The sequence below is a fragment of the Barbus barbus genome (assembly GCF_936440315.1).
Source record: "Barbus barbus genome assembly, chromosome: 21".
NCBI classification, from domain to species: Eukaryota; Metazoa; Chordata; class Actinopteri; order Cypriniformes; family Cyprinidae; genus Barbus; species Barbus barbus.
In genome coordinates, this window is record NC_136749.1 from 18,987,439 (window position 1) to 19,005,679 (window position 18,241).

The 18,241-nt window shown below is 38.8% G+C and overlaps 1 protein-coding gene across 3 annotated transcripts in view; it reads right to left on the reverse strand.

Moving 5' to 3' along the window:
- LOC306887052 (low-density lipoprotein receptor class A domain-containing protein 4-like) overlaps window positions 1-18,241 on the reverse strand; it is a 57,007-nt gene that overhangs the window by 10,641 nt on the left and 28,125 nt on the right. Inside the window, exon 1 of one of the 3 annotated variants that reach the window (XM_079444521.1) lies at window positions 10,133-10,503. The exons of the other annotated variants lie outside the window; for them this stretch is intronic. Within the exon in view, the coding sequence (XP_079300647.1) occupies window positions 10,133-10,202 (70 nt within the window). The 5' untranslated portion in view covers window positions 10,203-10,503. Of the gene's footprint in view, window positions 1-10,132; window positions 10,504-18,241 lie in introns of those variants that run through there. 3 annotated transcript variants of the gene reach the window in all.

Consider the following 18,241-nt stretch of genomic DNA (forward strand, 5'->3'; position numbering starts at 1 on the left):
GTCTATGGTAGAAACCTTCTCGTCGTCGAGGCTCGCGTTTCTAGATGCGAATTGTGAACGCTCCATGTTTTTAAATTGTATGTATCCTGCCACATATTGATGTCTCTGAGCTAAGACCCGGGTATCCATTCACCCTAGAACCGTCACTGCCAAGAATCTGTAGGCTATATCTAACATCACAGACATTCAAAAAGACAAAACTAAGAACTTGACCTCTCAACAGTGTAATAATCCTGAACACAGAATTGGTGAAAAACAGTTCAACTCCACAATTCAGTACTACATAGTTCAGAGTCTTTGTAATGCGTTTCAGCAATACATTTCTAACATTTGCAATGCGTTTAGAAACAATTCTCAGAATTCTCTTTAAACAGACTTTAAGCTAAAAGCTTTTGGAACATGATGGTTGGTTTCTAGCTGGTCTAAGCTGTCAGTAGACACTTTTGGACCAAAAACATGCCAGTTTCTGGTGATTAAGCTGGTTTTTGGAACACAGTAGCTTGTTAACTAAATAATGACCTATTTAGATCAGCTAATGATCAGCTTAGACCAGCTAGAAACCAGCCACCATGTAGGTTTTGTTTAATTCAATTGGTTTTCATGGGGTTCACATCCAGAGCACATGACTTTCTGTAACACCCACATCCAGACAAGACACTTCAGTTTGAGAAAGAAAAAAAAATAACCCTACAGAGATCGAAATCCAGTTTAAATCAGTACATTAAAACACTCAAACGTTTGAAAACGAGTTCCGTCTGAACAGTGCTTTAGTGACAGTGTTTTTTGATTGTTACTATGTCCTGTCCAATTCTCCCACTGACACACTCTCTGTCCTATTTAACACTGACCTCTTATGCCAGTCACAGAGAGACAGAAAGAGAGCATGAACAAATGAGCGAGGGTCTGGGTATCACAGACTGCAGATTAGCCATACACAGACTGAGTTTCTCTCTGCAGACCACAGAGAGAGGATCAAAATCCATCAGGCCGTTCTGTCACCAGGCAGAGCAGACAGAAAGCGCTAGACCAGACGAGAGAGAGAGAGAGAGAGAGAGAGAGAGAGAGTGTGGGTGATGAGGAGATGAGGGGGGGGGCGAGAGAGACAGAGCGAACCTTCGCTCGTGATCGTGACAGAACGGCCTGATGGATTTTGATCCTCTCTCTGTGGTCTGCAGAGAGAAACTCAGTCTGTGTATGGCTAATCTGCAGTCTGTGATACCCAGACCCTCGCTCATTTGTTCATGCTCTCTTTCTGTCTCTCTGTGTGTGTGAGTGAGTGAGTGAGTGAGTGAGTGAGAGAGAGAGAGAGAGAGAGAGAGAGAGAGCGAGAGAGACAAAGGAAAAGAATAGAGATTTGTAGATGGAAAGAAACAAAGTGTGTCTTGAAGGCGTCATATTCAGTGGAGTAGATGGAGGTCACATCTGTAGGTGTCATTACTTCCTGCCATAGCCGATTATGTCCCGACCACTTTATGGAATAGCTTATGAATAGTTTAAGTATATGTCTGATACAGACACAGAGACATCTCTGATTGTCAAGCAGAACTTTTCATTATATTTATGCATGTTATAATCAGTGGGTGTGGGTAGCTTTTTTCGATGGCTGGATATCGGTTCAGTGACAAAAAAAAACAAAACAAAAAAAAACAGAACAAAATGTAAATAAATGTGCCACAACTTCTGATATACATTCTCCACTGACATGCAGCAGCAACTAGGGTCTATAAAAATAAAAAAAGGAACGGGTTAGGTTTATTTCTGCTTTTTGACAACACTAACAAGAAATGATTAGACTAATAAATGCATAATATCTGGTGTGAATATTTTATTAATACTTATGATACCAGTAATAATAATAATAATAAATATAGCTGCAAGCAGCAATTATGGGGCCAAGCACATCAGCGGCAAAATGAGGAGCCTAAGCATAGTATGGAGCATCAAACCAACTGCAGAAATGAGTAATTGAAGGCATTTTAAGATTATTGTAATGGCTGAAAAAAAAAATATCGTCTAAAACTACTAGTAATTTGATTGAATGACTTTTCACTTTTTACCAACAGGTGGCACCGTTATCAAATCGATGTGGTGTGTTGTGTGAGGTGACAATGGCACACAAAGTTTGGTGTCAATAGGCCAAAGCACTGCAGAGATACAGCCTCAAGTGTCATTTTGGCATCATGCCTCAAATTCGTTGCTGTGGTATGCTAATACGGTTTTGTCTATCAACACAAAATCCATAACGTTTTGTCAGCATGGTCTGAAGATGATATGATTTGATTTTTGTGAAAATCGGACCAACGGTCTAGGAGGAGTTCGAAAAAGCAGGTTTTTTTAAAGAAAATAAATATGGCAGACTGGAAGTTTGGCTGAGTATGGCAACATTGGTATCACTGTTCTCAGCATGACCCAAGGAATCTATTAATATCAGTCTCATTACAATAGGCAAAATTCACAGAAAGATATTAGCATTAATTTGAAATTTAAATATAAGTTTTGACCACAAGGTGGCACTGTCTCAAAACTTTGAGTACTTTCAGGTCATGGTCTCCATGGTACATATAAAGTTTGTAATGGTATACACCAATGTATTTGTAAAATATAGCATTTTATATCATAATACTTATAGTCAATGGCAATTTCATGTTGTGTTGAATTATAGCGCCACCAAGAGGACCAATCCCACCAAATTTTTTGTGTGTCCTTAGTGTGTGCCCGTACATGTGTCAAATTTGGTGAAAATATGTCATTTTGTTTTGGAGTTAAAGACATATTTGTGTGTAAGTAATGAAAAATGACTGACTGTTGACTTTGTTTGCATTTTTGTGCCACTTACTATCAAAATTTTGGCAATCGGACATTAATTTTTGTCCGGCACACTAAGTTTCCGAATTTCCTAAGGTGGTTACGTGTCGATCGGAGTAACAGCTGCTAAGATATTGGCAAATGTTTTTAAGCGCTAAAATGCAACAAAGCACAAACCATAAGCCAAAATCTGGCAAGTTTGTATCGCTGGACTCGGCAAGCATTCAGGAGTCTAAAAAGGTAACTCTCGTGAAAATAAAGTCAACCCCACTCAAAGTTATAAGCATGTGAAAATGTGATTTTACCACTAGGTGGCGCTGCTTCGAAACTTCTCAGGCTCCTTCAGGGCATCGTGCTGATGACCCATACCAAGTTTCATAACGATACGTCAATGCGTTCGTAAAATATAGCATTTTACTACAAAATTCAACATGGCCGACGCTCAAAATGGCTGATATGGGACAATTGGATATGGTTCAACTTGGCATGATGCACCAAATCTAAAGAGACAGGTTTCTTGATTTTTGGTCAAACCACTGAGAAGTTATAAGCAAAAATAGCCATTTTTCGTATCTCCTGACCACTAGGCGGCACAGCGCCAAAACACTTGGCCCCTAATAACCACAACACCACCACCACAAATAAAACATTTCTAATGAACATGATTTATCTTTGTTATCTTTTTTTGTATCATAGTTGATAAAAATTCTATTAGTATGATTTTTTTTTGTTAGTACCATATAGCAATTATTATTATTTATTATTATTACATTCAGAATTTTAGATCTAAATGGTCACGTTTATTTTCTTCCGTTTTGGGCAGCCTAGCTATCAAACAACACTCAAGGTACATGTGGCTTTGTTGAAAATGAATAAAAATGTATATGCAAACAATGTGTTACGTTTCCTGTGAACACCACTGTTTCCTGTTGAACACAGTGTGTTATGACATTGTTGAGTGCTATTCTTTAGAGACCCACCACAGTTTTATCAGTAAACCCAAAATTAAAATAACATATACAAACTAAATACTAAAAATGTAAATTGTAAAAATTATCAGCTGATTTCTACTTTTACTGGCAAAAATAGTTCACACAATGAGAATAAAAGACTGGCCAGGATGGTTAAATAGGCATCCAACAACCTAGTAAAGTTGACTAGCAAATATAATAGCAGAAGGAATGCAATACTCACATAGTTGAGAAATTTCGTGAAGAGTGTGCATTTATTGTTCAAAGTAGAGAACTGCACAAATGTCATGTATTACCCTAAAGGACTGCAGCAGGTGTGGGTGTGTGAGTGACAGTACTCATGTTAACATGACCCCCCCAACTTCTAATCTAACATTCAGAGGGGTGTGTGTGAGAATGATCTCCCGCTGTAGCCAGCTCTGTCTCGATGCTTTATGCTACAAACACACACTAATCCTAAATAATTAACAGTGTCACACATAACACCCAGTGCCACACACACGGCTCCTCCAGACGGTCTGGGAGATGGGCACCGTGCACCAGACGCTGCATTGTGCCAAACTAGTGCTGAATAACACCTGTTGTGTGCTTACCTTAGGTCAAACCCTGCCCGCTTTGTACATACAGAACAGTGTGTCACTACTAAAACTAAAATCAATTATATAATAAAAGGACAATACAGACCAGAATGGTCACAAGGGATTGGGATTTATTGGTTTCAACACATTTTGGACTATTTTCATAAAAAAAACATCCAAAGACATCCTCTTGAATCCATCTGCAGTGGCAGTGCTTTAGAGGGACAGAGTTCTATTTCAAATAAATCATGTTCTATTGAAGTTTCTATTCGTTAAAGAATCCTTAAAAAAAAAAAAAAAAAAAAGTTTCCACAAAAATACTAAGCAACAACTGTGCAACAAAATCGCATATTAGGATGATTTCTGAAGGATCATGTAACACTGAATTATTAAAATGACAGTAATGGCTGCTGAAAGTTCAGCTTTGTCTCTACAGGAATAAATTACATTTTCAATAAAAAAAAAAAATAATTACGGTATTTATTAGTATTTACAAACAAATGCAACCCTTGTGTGCATAAAAAAAAAAAAAAAAAAAAAAAAAAAAAAAAAAAAAAAAAAAAAAAAAAAATTTACTTTTGAATGGTAGCGCATATAACAAATCTGCCAGCTGTGTGGTTATTTAAACATTGAGACCTATTAGAAACAGAGCCAGGACTGACTACCTGTGGGCTAGACAGCTTATCTTACAACAGGAAATACAACATTACACAAGACAAACCAAAACCTTAGGCTAAATCTCCACTGCAGAGGACTTTGAAGAGATAGATTAAATTGACAAGTAGAGTGATTTTGTTTGTCAGCGTGTCTATCGTGGTTAGGACACTCCTCCATAACATCCAAGTGTTTTGACAGCCAATTGAGAGCGTCAGCGGCGAAACGGCAAGAAGCGTTTTGACTGTTTACTACTTGACAGAGATCCATGCATCTTTCATACGGAGAACTCTTCATCTGGGATCTGATTTAACGCGGCGTTTCATATATACGCCACCTTTTTGCTTTATGGATGCATACGCCTTTTGGTGCACTAGTGGAAAATTTCCAAAAAGGTCTGACAAACCTGTCTGAGGGCGTTTGTGAAGAAGCGATCACACAGGTTGTCTGTGTGCTGAAATGAAAGGCCAGAGGCATGCAGGGACAGTGAGAGAACAACACAAAACAAGCTGGCAGACTGGCACCCTGCTGGGCACCAGGAGAGTGGGCATCCAGCCCAGCCATGCAGAGGAACCATCAAACAAACAGCACAATCTGAACCGGGTGCCACCGCTACGTTCGCCAACGCAGCCCGGTCTCCACAGCTATGCCACACGGGAGCTTTCACCGTCAATAACTAGATTTAAAAAAAGAACGCAGACATCAAAGGGGGAGGGGTGACTTCTCAGTGAAAAAGCACATATTTCGGCTTTGGAAAGATTTTGAGTGTTCTTGTGACAATGTAAAATTACAGATTCAGCTTTATAATCATAGTTTGCTTGAGCCAACTATAACCCGCGCTTATTTTGGACTCCACGGTTAAGGGTGGACGTGACCAAAAGAGATGACAGCTAAAGGTGTGGTGCATGTTGTGGTCTAAACATCAGCTCACCAAGCCCACAAACTCTAACAACCATGACCAAGATTATAAAAACCTCGCCAGACACGTTTTTTTTTTGTCTTTATTTAGTTTAAAAAGGTGCAAGAAGCGGAACAGTCTGCCTTGGGGCGTACTTAGCTATGAAGGGACTTTCTGAAGATCTGTTGGAAGGGAGGGAAAAAAGCCTCACTTTCTAAAACATTCCTTCATAACTGCCAGATGAACTTGCAGGAAGAGCTTCAATGGGAGAATCACACTACTGCATCTGAGAACATTCGAGTTCGGGTGGGACAGAGTTCACCGGTGACATTTCCAAAGAGCGGGTTCAGCGAAAGGAGAAAGAGAAAGGGAGAGACGGAGAGAGGGATGAAGGAAGGAAGAAAGTTGTTTCTTTATTCCTTAAAGCCATGTTGTTGTTAGCCACACCCTCAGTCTTATTAAAACGTCGTCCTTCATGGGTGGTCCTGTTTAACGATAAGAAGAACAAAGTATGGATTTCTAACGAAGCACAGATCGTTTTGTGGGTTACTCAGGCTGTTGTGGCTAATGAGTCACTCCCTGAGGCTGGATCCTGCACCAGCTGCACTGCTGCTTTTAAAAGCTTCAAGCAGAACAGGCAGTTGATATGCAGGTTTGGGTGTTGCTTGGAGCAAGATCTGTTACAAAAGACATGTGGGGACAAAATCTATTCTACTGTAAGTACTACAGTAAATAAATATTTTCAACGCTCTCTCTATTCATTAAAGAATAGTGTCAAAATGTTGCACGGTTTCCACAAAAATATGTAGCAGCGCAGCGGTTTTCAACATTGATAATACGAAAGGTTACTTGAGCACCAAATCAGACTATTAGAATGATTTCTGAAGGATCTTGTGAAACTGAAGAATGGAGTAATGCTGCTCAAAAAACAGCTTTGCCATCAGGATTATTAGATTTTTAAATAAATAAATAAAGAAAAGAAAAGATCATTTAGACTTATTTTGTACATTTTTTACAATATTTTATTTTTACGATAGATAGATGATGGATAGATGGATGGATGGATAAAATCATACTTATTTTTTGGGGGTTGTAGCTAATAACTAAAAATCTATTTGGGTCAAATAACAATTGGGAATTTTGGTCAATAACAGTTTTAAATGTACAGTATCCTATTAATTTTGAAATTGGTAGTTTAAGAAAGTTGAATTGTTGAAGTGGGGCCTGTTTTAGAAAAGCGCTATTTAATAAATAGTGCAGTTTACCGTTATCTACACTGTAAAAATCCAACTTTCGAAAAGTTCTACTAACCAATGTAAAAAAGTAGCCTGAACAAAGAATGTAGGAGAAGTCAGTTTAATTTGTGTGAACTGAACAAAAATACTCTAAGCATGTCGCTAACAAAAGTTGTTTTGTTTACCTTACTTAGATACTCAAGTATTTGTTGTAAGTATTCACAACATATCCAAATGTTCTCCCAACTTTTCAAATTGAGTCATCTGAACAAACAATTTTACATTGAACAACACTGCACAAGTTCCCAGCATGCATTGCAGCTTGAAAACATTTTATATTAATTATTACTAAAATATTATAATTATTTACATTTTACTGGCTTAATTTATGCTTCTGCTGCTGTTGTCACTGTCAGTTAGCTGTCATGTGGATTAGAGTTCATATTTTACGGATTTAAAATTTGTTGATCCTCACCATGGTTGAGAATCGTGTGCTGAGGTACTGTAAATGTGCATCTCATTGCAACTTGTTAATTACATTTGTCTATTAACATAAATGTTTGCCTTTAGTATTAAGAGACAAATGCTACCCATATTATGTAGAAGGCTTTGAAAACAAACATATGTTTAAAAGAAAGAGGATTGTTAAAAAAGATTAGCATTGCTAAATGCAAAAACATCTTTAGTTGCTCTAACAGATCTTTTAACACTCAGTAAACTGACTTTTATTCATTAGATGAACTAAAGTTTTTAAGCTGTCGGTTGCTTGTTGAGTTAACTTAAAAAGTTGAATGTGATAGGTTGCCTTATTTTTGTGAGTTAGGTCAACTTTTTTTTTTATTTTTTTTTTTTTTTTACAGTGTAGCGGTATCCATTAAAGTAAGTGCTCAATGATGGCAAAAATAATCTAAAGCAATTGTCCACAATTACAAATCCAATATTGGTTGGAAAATATTCAGTATTGACTACAATGTTAACCAAAAGCCCACAATAGGCCAAAACTGAAAGATGCAGACCCAATATTAAAGGTCAAATTCCAGAAAAATATTAGTCAAACTGGTTATCAGCTAAATTTCCGAATTTGAGTGAGCTGAGGCTACTCTTGTTAAAGCAGGGCATTGTGCGTGGGCATCAGGATCATCCTGGGTAATGCCAAAAGCACTCAGACTGGCATGACGACACTGGCCTTTATCAATAATTCATAGTGGCACCTCGGGGCTGCTTAACCTGGCCCAGCTTTCAGTGTGCTGAGCTCAATGTGGAGCCATGACTGCAAGAGAGGCTGCTTTTCCAATAGACAATCTGTTTGGCTCAATGTCTGAGGGCCATTTTGTTTAGGAACTTTCAATATCTGACACTTTCCCATAAAAGCTGCACCTTCTGAGGTGTTTTAAGGTGCATGTAGATGTCTGAAGTACTCAAAACGTTGCAGAATTCAAAGGATAATTCAAAACCACGTTCATGTTTAGCAGAAGCTCTCTGTGAGAGGCAAGAGAAACTACTGAAAGGCCTTTTCTACCTACTGTGTGGGAATTCCCCAGAACTAAATTCATAATTTATGATCCAGACAGAATATGAACTTTTCACTCCAAGAACAGAGAAAGAGTCTGTGTTTACAGAACCATCACTGACAGGCCAGCCAGAGCAGCAAACGGCACAAAGCGAACACCAGAACACAACACCGACATCAGATCTAGACAGACGGATGAACAGAAATACTACTACTACTAATAATAATAATAAACAATGCTTCAGGTCAAATCTTAATTTAATATCAAATTCTAGATCCAAACATGCTTTTGCTGCTAAGACCTTCCAGTTCCTCACTGGTAAACAAGTATAAAAACAAACTTCTAACACTGTTCAAATGAAGACATAAAATGGAGTTCAAATGTTTGGGGTTTGAAAGATGTTTTTGAAAGTCTCTTATGCCCATCAAGGCTGCATCAAAAATACAGTAAAAACAGTAATATTGTGAATTTAAAACAACAGTTTTCTATTTTAATACATTTTAAAGTGCAATTCATTCCTGTGATGGTCTTCAGTTTTCAGTGTCACATAACCCTTCAGAAATTGTTCTACTATGCTGATTTGGTCCTCAAGTAATATTTCTTATAATTATTGAATGTTAAAATCAGTGCTGTTTAATATTTTTGTGGAAACTGTGACATTTGTTTCAGGATTCTTTGATGTACGGCAAAAGGACAGCATTTATTTCAAATGTTCTTTAACATTATGAATGCATTAAGTTTTGATCAAGTTTAAGCAGCCTTGCTAAATAAGACTATCAATAAAAAAAAAATAGCACTTACTGAGTCCAAACCTTTGAACAGTAGTGTAGAACAACTTGATACTACACAAATAACAATGACTTTAATTAAATGATATTTTGGCAAAAACTATAATACGACCAAAATTAACAACGTTTAACAAATAATCTAAGTGCAACCATTAAATAAGGTTCAAAACTTCTCTTACAATGAGTTCCAGATGAAAATTTATATTCTTAATACTAGTCACTGTCAATAGTTCATACAAATGAGTGGCAACACTAGAAAAATTTAAATTAAACAACTTATGATATACATTTCTCGGTAATTGATGTCATTACAAACAAACGTCTCTATCTATCCATAAATGTTTGCAAGCAACCCCTAGACAGTCGTCTTGTGGGCGCTTTGTTTATACAGTCCGGAAGGCAGGAGACATTTGCTCCAGACTCCAGTTAAACCACTGTCTGCTGGGTTTGCAGACGCATTCAGAGACAGATTGCGGAGATGGCGGAGAGCCGAGATCAGACATTTACGGAAACATAACGCGTATGAAGCAGCTGATAAGAGCTGACAGCCAGACAAGACTGCAGGCGAAATTAAATAAAACACACTCAGAGTTAAACTACACGCTCTAGCTCGAGTCATATTCACAGACTTCAAAAGACAAAAGAACTCGGACATAATTAGCCACAAAGGGGGAAAAAAGTACAAGACTCACAAATTTCCATTCCCTGGAGTTGGGATCCGCATGTGATGTTAGAGCCATCCGGTGCGGTGAGGTTTCGCATGGAGTACGCGGGAGACTTCAACCGGTGCACGAGCCAGCCGGTGTGCGCACGTCCAACAGCTCGCGCTGAGACTGAAAGCCCTCGGCAACAGCCTTGACATGCTGTTTTTTTCACTTCATGCTCTCGGGTAACCGCTTCACTTCGTTCCGACTTACTAAACTGAACTCGTCCGCTCTCTCTCTTTTTCTGACCCCTCCGGTTGAACACAAAAATCAGAGTGTTTGTGAGATCAAGCCGACGGAGCTTCTCTCCACCCCCTCCTGCACACCCCCACACTCTGCAAGAGTCTACTCACACGTCTGTCGGTGACCGGCTGAGAGGGGGTGGTCGAGCGCAACGCTCTGGTGTCTAGTGTTACACCTCCCCATTAATGCCAGACACAAGCAGTCAAGGCAAGCATTGTAGGGGGCTGACCTTGGGGTGACCCCGCTGTCTGGCGACAGAGAGCACATGTGTCCAGAACTACAGACCCCCTCCGTCCAACTACAGCCCCTACAGTCTGTCTATAAATAACCTGGCAGCTATATGGGCTTTTATTGTGGGGCAAGGCAATACACCCGAATCCACACTGGGCCAAAAGGGGAGGAAGAGGTGCTAAATAGTCTGTAATTCAGAGAAAAGAATAAAGTTTAGTTTTTCTTCCCAAATAAATAAATAACCAACATGTAAATAACCATTCATGTAATAATAATAATAATCTACTTTTAATATTATGGCACTGACTTAAGCTACATTAAAATACAAATAAATATAAGCTATGAGAGAGAGAGACTTAAACTACATTAAAATAAATATAAAAAAAATATTTTCTCAAGTGCATTAAAGAAAAATAAGACGCTAATTTTATTTTATTTTTACGTGCAAAAAGAGACTACGTTATTATTATTATTATTAATTTTTGTTTTCACTAATTGGCTGGGTCAGGGATGTTAAAATGAAATTTTAACTTAAAATCTCACCCCTAGTTAGCAATTCAGCCCTCAGGGGAATAAAATGACATTTATCTGTTAGTCTAGTCTAGTCTGGAAGTCGAGTCGATCTCGACACACGTATGCAGACAGACACATCCCCCCGTTAAGGCAGACATGGGGGAGAGACAGAGTCGGGGGTTTAGGGGTCAAGTCTGAATTTGAATGGCTGTCTGAGGAGGAAGTCTCTGGGGCAATGAGGTGGATTCTCCCAGCATGCTAATGCTACTGGAGCTACTTCTGAGGTAAGAGAGACCTGCCACTATGTAAACTACCAGACCATATCTTTTCTACAAAAAAAAAAAAAAAAAGATTTTTTTTTTTTTTTATGATGAAATATATAAGAGTTAAACTAAACGGGTTGTGTGATGCTTTCTGATGAACAGCGCCACCTTGTGTCTCCATTTATCCAAAACTCTGTCTATACAGCAGGGGTCATCAACATTAACAGGATTTTTTTCAGATGAAGCAGGGACCCAACCTCCTGTTAAAATTAAGCATCATATTTTAAGCCTGGATCATAATAATAATGACATGAACAATATTATTTTAATGTATTCACATTCTTAATCATGGTGTTTTCCCTGCAAATCTATTAAAATAATCATTATTTATGTACAGTTTACAGTCCAACACATTTTAATTTGACTTGATTTTAATTTGGGATGGACGATGAAAAATTCTTAAATTTAGCTTTTGTCAAAGTTAACATAACTTTTCATTTTTGTTTGACACATTCATCATTTCCCTACAAAAAAAATAGTTTGACATGAAATGTCAAAAAATTCAGCAGGCCCCCTGCAGTACCACCACGGACCCCCTAGGGCTCGCAGACCCCCTGTTGAAGACCCCTGCTTTGTGTTTGACCAAAAAATAAACTAATATCAGTTCAAATTGCAACATTCTGTAACAAGAACACTTTAAGTGGCTTAAATAGTTACGCTAATATAGAGAAGCAAACAATGCTGTAAACCAGCAACCGGTGGCTAACAAAGATCATAATCCTACTCGGTCAACCTTGAAGAGTTTGTACAAAAAGCCTGATAGTTTACCTGATAGTTCATAACAAAAAGGAAACTTTACAAGATCATACAACGTGTCCAACAAATAGCTCACGACTAGATCCTCGAAATACCAGTGCTGTTTTACAGATAACAGCAAGGACTAAATTACACGGTGAGCTTCACTTGATGACAGGTTTCTTTTTCTTTTTTTTCCACAACCCATCCCATCCCATGTGGCAGCTATAAAATTGTGCAACCCGGTCTGACGACAGAGGGAAAGTCCTGTGAAACAGCGAGATGCAGACATGTGAAAACATTCCAGTTATAACCTGTAATATTACTGCAAGAATAAAAAATGGCAGCCATCGCAGAGACACTTCCATCTGCAACCTGCGTTCTGTGATATTCGCACAAATCCCTGCAGGACGTGGCGTGCGAGACAGGGAGGAAGGGGAAATTGTCTGCTTGTGTGAGTGAGTTTATGACTGGGGATTGCTATCTGCAACGCCAAGATGGGCCGCCTGCAGATGTGATGCACTGCAGTGTGTGTGTGCGCGCGTGTGTGTGTGTGTGTTTGTGTGTGTATATAATCATCAGGTATTGAGTCTTTTTTCACCTCTCTCCTGCAGCCTGCTGAGCATCGTAATGGGTCGTCTGCCCAGGAGTGAGGTAATGTCTAGGTTTAATGCCAGCCTCCTGCACTGGCGCGCACACACAGGGGCACAACAGGAAGAACAGCAGGCACCCCAACTCCCAAAATGGCTGCTGTTGTGACTCTTAATGATGCTGACAACATAATTAGCATTTTGCTAACGAGCCACATGGCAGCGCTTCCTTCCCCGGACGCTGCCATACGGCCTCGCGGACAACACCTGCGTACTCTCGGACCCTCTTTATGACACATCATCTCCTTGCTAATACAGACAGAAGATCTTGGTGACAAATAACCGTGTGTTTCGCGAAGTGTGCCACTGCCCAGCAGGCTGTCAGTTCTGACTCCCAGACGCAGCAGAATACTATAAAAACCTCATTAAATAATAACAGCACTCCATATGTCTTGTTTGCAAACAAGAGGAGAAGCTAACCTGGGGGTTTGATGTCACTGTTGGGGAATTAGGAAACAAACAAAAAAAACCAACAACAACCACATAAAAAACAAAGAGCAGTACCAGCAATATGCGTTCAAGTGAACACTAGAAATGTGATGAAGGTCTGTGTTTGTTTTCACAAGAGAAATCCAGGTTGCTGATGTAGCTTGTGTAGCTTTAAATATTTAAAGAGATAGAACCATCTCTGCCCAAAAATGACAAATTTGTCATCATTACTCACCCTCATGTTTTTCGAAACCCCTGTGACTTTCTTTGTGTCTGTGGAACACGAAAAAACATGTTTATAGCAGACTAGCTTCTCATTTTTATGCAATGAATGGTGACCAAAACCCGTCAAGCAAGATTTTCAATGAATAATGGCTCAAATTTCAGTCTGTGACCACAGAGTAATCGTATAACTTTAGAAATTTAGAGCACAAGTCATATGGAGTATCTTTATGGAGATTTCATTGCACTTTTTGACCTTTTCGGAGCCCCTGGGCTCCATCCACCTTCATTGTGTATGGAAGAGAGGAGTTTGGATATTCTGCTAAGCTTCTCCATGAGTTTGACATGACATGAGAATGAGTAAATTAAAGGGCTGCAAAACTGAATTCTAAATCTATAATTTTTCAGATAAAAACGGATTTAAAAAAGCTCTGGTTTTGCTTGTTTTTAGGGCTGCACAATTTAATTAAAACTATGACACATAATAGTAATAAAAAAATTATTATTAAATAAAAAACAAATATGTAGTATTTTGTAAAATGTAATAAGAGACACATTTAGGAAAAACAACTATTTAATTTTACAGTACAATATTTGTGGCTGTCATTCATTTTCAAACATTAAATCAAGCTTTTATTTTGGCGGACCACCTTCGGGAGCCCTTAAGCTTCTCTTCTGTTTACAACAGCCAGTTTATAAGCGCTTCTCATTACAACTTTTGGAAGATGGTTGGTGCATATTGCATACCCAAATGCACATCATAAGCAACCCAAACTCAAACGAGCAGATGCAGATATGAATTTGTGTGAAGCAGCATTAACTGCGAGTCGACCCTCTCTGAGACACTGAAAACACTGGATCTTGAGCGGCTTGCATGTCACTTCACTGTCACTCTGAAACATACAGTGCAAATATTTCATTAAAAATCACCATCTTTACGATTTGATAATCTCACTATAATCTTACATTTAAATTTTATTTATATTAAAGGGGTCATATGATGCAATTTCAAGTTTTCCTTTCTCTTTGGAGTCTTAAAAGCTGTTTGTGCATAGATAAGATCCCTGAAGTTGCAAAGACTAAAGTCTCAAAACAAAAGATTTATTCTTTATAAAAGTTAAGACTCTGCCACACCCCCCTAAAACGGCTCATTTAAACACGCCCCCACATGCCTACGTCACTGTGTGGGGAGATTTGCAAAACACCTTCCAAATGTACACGTAATGTAAGAAGGTGGAACTATTATTCTCGCTGTAGTATTGTTGCTGCTGCCGGCGCCATGTCCTGGAGACGCTGTGTTTTGTTGTGAAAGCGAAACCACTTTGTTCGGGCTTCCAAAAGAGGACAACTAGAAATCAGCGGTTAAGTTGCATTTACAACACTGTTCCAGAACAGTTCAACCCAAAGCATTTTATGGAGGACTATTTCCTGATTCTGGAAAAGTCTGACGCTTCTGACTCACAGAAGTAAGTAAGTTTCTGCTACTGACTATTCAAACGTGAGTTTTGAGCAGTGTAGAGTAGTGGTTGTTGTTTGTCATTTCTCCAATCACAAATGCAGACATGGTAATGTTTATGCGGCGCGATGCAACGCAACGCGTAAAAAGACAGGATAAGTCATAATCAGTAATTATGTCCCCACTGGATGCAACAAATGCCTCGTTTATAATGGGTTTTATTGTTTTTGTGTCGTCACTCCGGGACACGGCATCACAATACGGTGAGGGGCATAACATTTCCGTCACACGCTTGAGGTATTCGGACAAAATCACAACGCACTGGATAGCCGGCCAATCAGAGCACGCCTCGCTTCTCAGAACAATACGCTTTGTAAAAATTGACACGTTTCAGAACGTCGGAGCATAGAGGAGCAACAATAATGTACAGTATGTGGAAAATAATGTGTTTTTTGAACCTTGAACCGCATACACATTGCGCATTACACCAAACACAGAACACACAAAATAATGTTCTATTTAGCAATGTCATATGACCCCTTTAATTGTGCAGCCTTAATAAATGACGACAATGAGTAAACTAGGTCTTTAATTCACCAAAAGCAATGATGTACAACTCATAATACAAGTTATGTATACATATACGGCATGACGTTAAGCTTAATTCATTTCCTGTTTCAAACCTCAGAGCCTCTAAACTGAAACAGATCTGGGCCTAAGGGCAAACCATGAGCTGACAAAAATATTTAATCTTTTCTTTAATAAAGTGTTTTTTAGCTCTTACTGCAGACTGAATCATAAACTCATTCAGTTGGCCCCAATTTAAAAGACAGATCTGTGTTAAACTCATTTTGCTTCTCAGCATCACATTAAAGCAATTTTTAGTGTGATGTTTGGTTGAACTAACCCTTTAATACAAGTCTATGGATAACTTATGGTTTTACCTTCAAAAACATAATTCTGTGATCAATTACCCTCATTTCAATCTAAACCCGTAACACTTAGATTCATCTTCAAAACACATGACATTTTTAGCTCTTAACAGGGTCAAGCTTATTTTGCCTCACAAGAACATAAAATGGATTCAAAGTAAACAATGATTATGATCATCAAAATATATCAATTTTATATCTTTCAGAGTGCAGAGTGTTTAGTCTCTATAACTCAAAGCTGAAACTATATCCCTTCCACATCATTTCCACTCCCAAAAGAGTTTAAAATCTTCCCGCTTAGAGGAAGTGATGTTTACATCAGGGCCCTCATATTTTCACTCCACTCCCCTGAGTCACATGTTCAACCTCCGGCCAATCACCACCCACAGATCCCCAAAAACTGAACACAAGGCTGAGAGCACAGCAGACTGGCTTAAATTGTTTGCCACGACACATCTCCTGCGTGCAGGTCACCAGAGAGAGAAAGTGGCACATCTGACTCTAGCTCAGCTGACCCAAAACTTCAAAGCTCTGACCCAGAAAAACAGATACTAAGATGCACATTCACTGCTTTATCATAACAACTACAAAATTAAAGCTACTCTAAAGTATGACTCTTTCAGTGGTCAACAATAACTGTGAAGTCAAATAGATTGTGAAGTGATGCCCACGCATAAGTGCCACAATGCTAGGGCGACGTGGGTGATTACTCAAGTTTTCTGAACTGAATCAAATCCAGCATCAGTTTGAAAGAGGAAATTTAGCCCTAGTGTTGGATGTTGTGGTGTTAATACTTTTGCTCTTATGAAACTATAAAGCATGTACGCATATTAAAAAAATTGGAGTACAAGTGCTTTGCTGTAATTCATACATACACATACACAGACATAATGGAAAAAAGATAGAAAACAAGACTGCAACTCACTTTTCTGGCATGATGTTTTTAACAAACAAAGAGCCATTAAAAAAACAGAGCAGGAAACATTCTTCTCAGGTTTCATTCGCTCTCCTTCATACACACACACACACACACACACACACACACACACACATTAAGAATTCATTTATTCCATTCATGCATCTTCAAGCAACAATGCAACCTGACATCCTGCAATCACAGAGTGAATGAGTTTAGGGTCTGAATTTCATCCATACAGCCATGACTGATATGACATAAAAACACATTATGAGGCATTATGGGTTAACTGGAAATGAGCTAATAGGATGTCTCAGTATGAAAGTCTTTATTCACTGAGGGGAGAGAGAGGAGAAGATATTTGTGAGAAATGAACACCTCAGGGGAACAAAAACACAACGGGTTGGAAGAGGGAACGCAGAAAGAATGAGAAAGATTTCTCATTTGCATTCTAACTCATTTAAAATGGTTTAAAAATGGGCAAACATTTTGGGTGCGGGAGGGCACATGAAAAACATACCAGAGAGTTTTCATATTTTTTGAATACAGCTATTTAGGTTGAGCAGCAAACTGCTATAAACAGGCATTGAAAACATTAGTACAAGCCTTGGCCTTTAGAAGAAAAACACTCTGAATAAGTATATAAAGTAGTGTACATCTTAAAAGTAGGTTGTCTATCTCTGTGGGAGCTGGTTTATAACAATCTTCTAAATTTAACAAGTGTGTTGCCATCTGTTTGAACTCCTGAATTTCATCCACATCATCAGCACTCTGATTGGCTAGAATGAAGGCCATTTCATCCATTAAGATTTAGATCCTGAAGTTGAAATTGTGACGTCAACAAGGAAAGTGTGCTCCAGGATTCTTCAGATAAGAGCAATGCTTTGGGTTATGATAGATGGATGATGATGATGATGCCTACGGCTTCCAGAATACCCACATATAACTTAAGCCTGAGCAATGTGGCGGGGGGGTACAATGTTATTTCATGCATTCAGAGTTATTTACACTGTTAAAGAGTTGGATTCTCATGTTAAGCATGCATGGACAAAGTTTTAAAAAAATATATTTTAGTATTTCTGTGCCAAAAATCTTACTTCCGGGTTCGTACAAGTTTCGGAGAGTTTTTTTTTTGGTTGATCGTGGCTCTTCATGACATAAACGAGGATGGAACTCCTTATATGGGCATTTCTCCCGGTAGAACGCGCCCGTGCACGCGTCGACCAAGGGTGGGATTCCCAAAAGCAACTATGCTCGCAAGTTCCGTCGTTACCAATAGAGTTCGATGGAACTAACGACCATAGTTAACTAACGATGCTTTTGGGAAATGCACCCCAGAGCGAGAGCAAGAGCGCGCCCATCAACACACTCCATTCGGCTGCACTGCATGGGACTTGCTTGGGAAGAATGTCTCTAAAGAAGTGCGTTTTTGGTTGTGAGGGAAAAA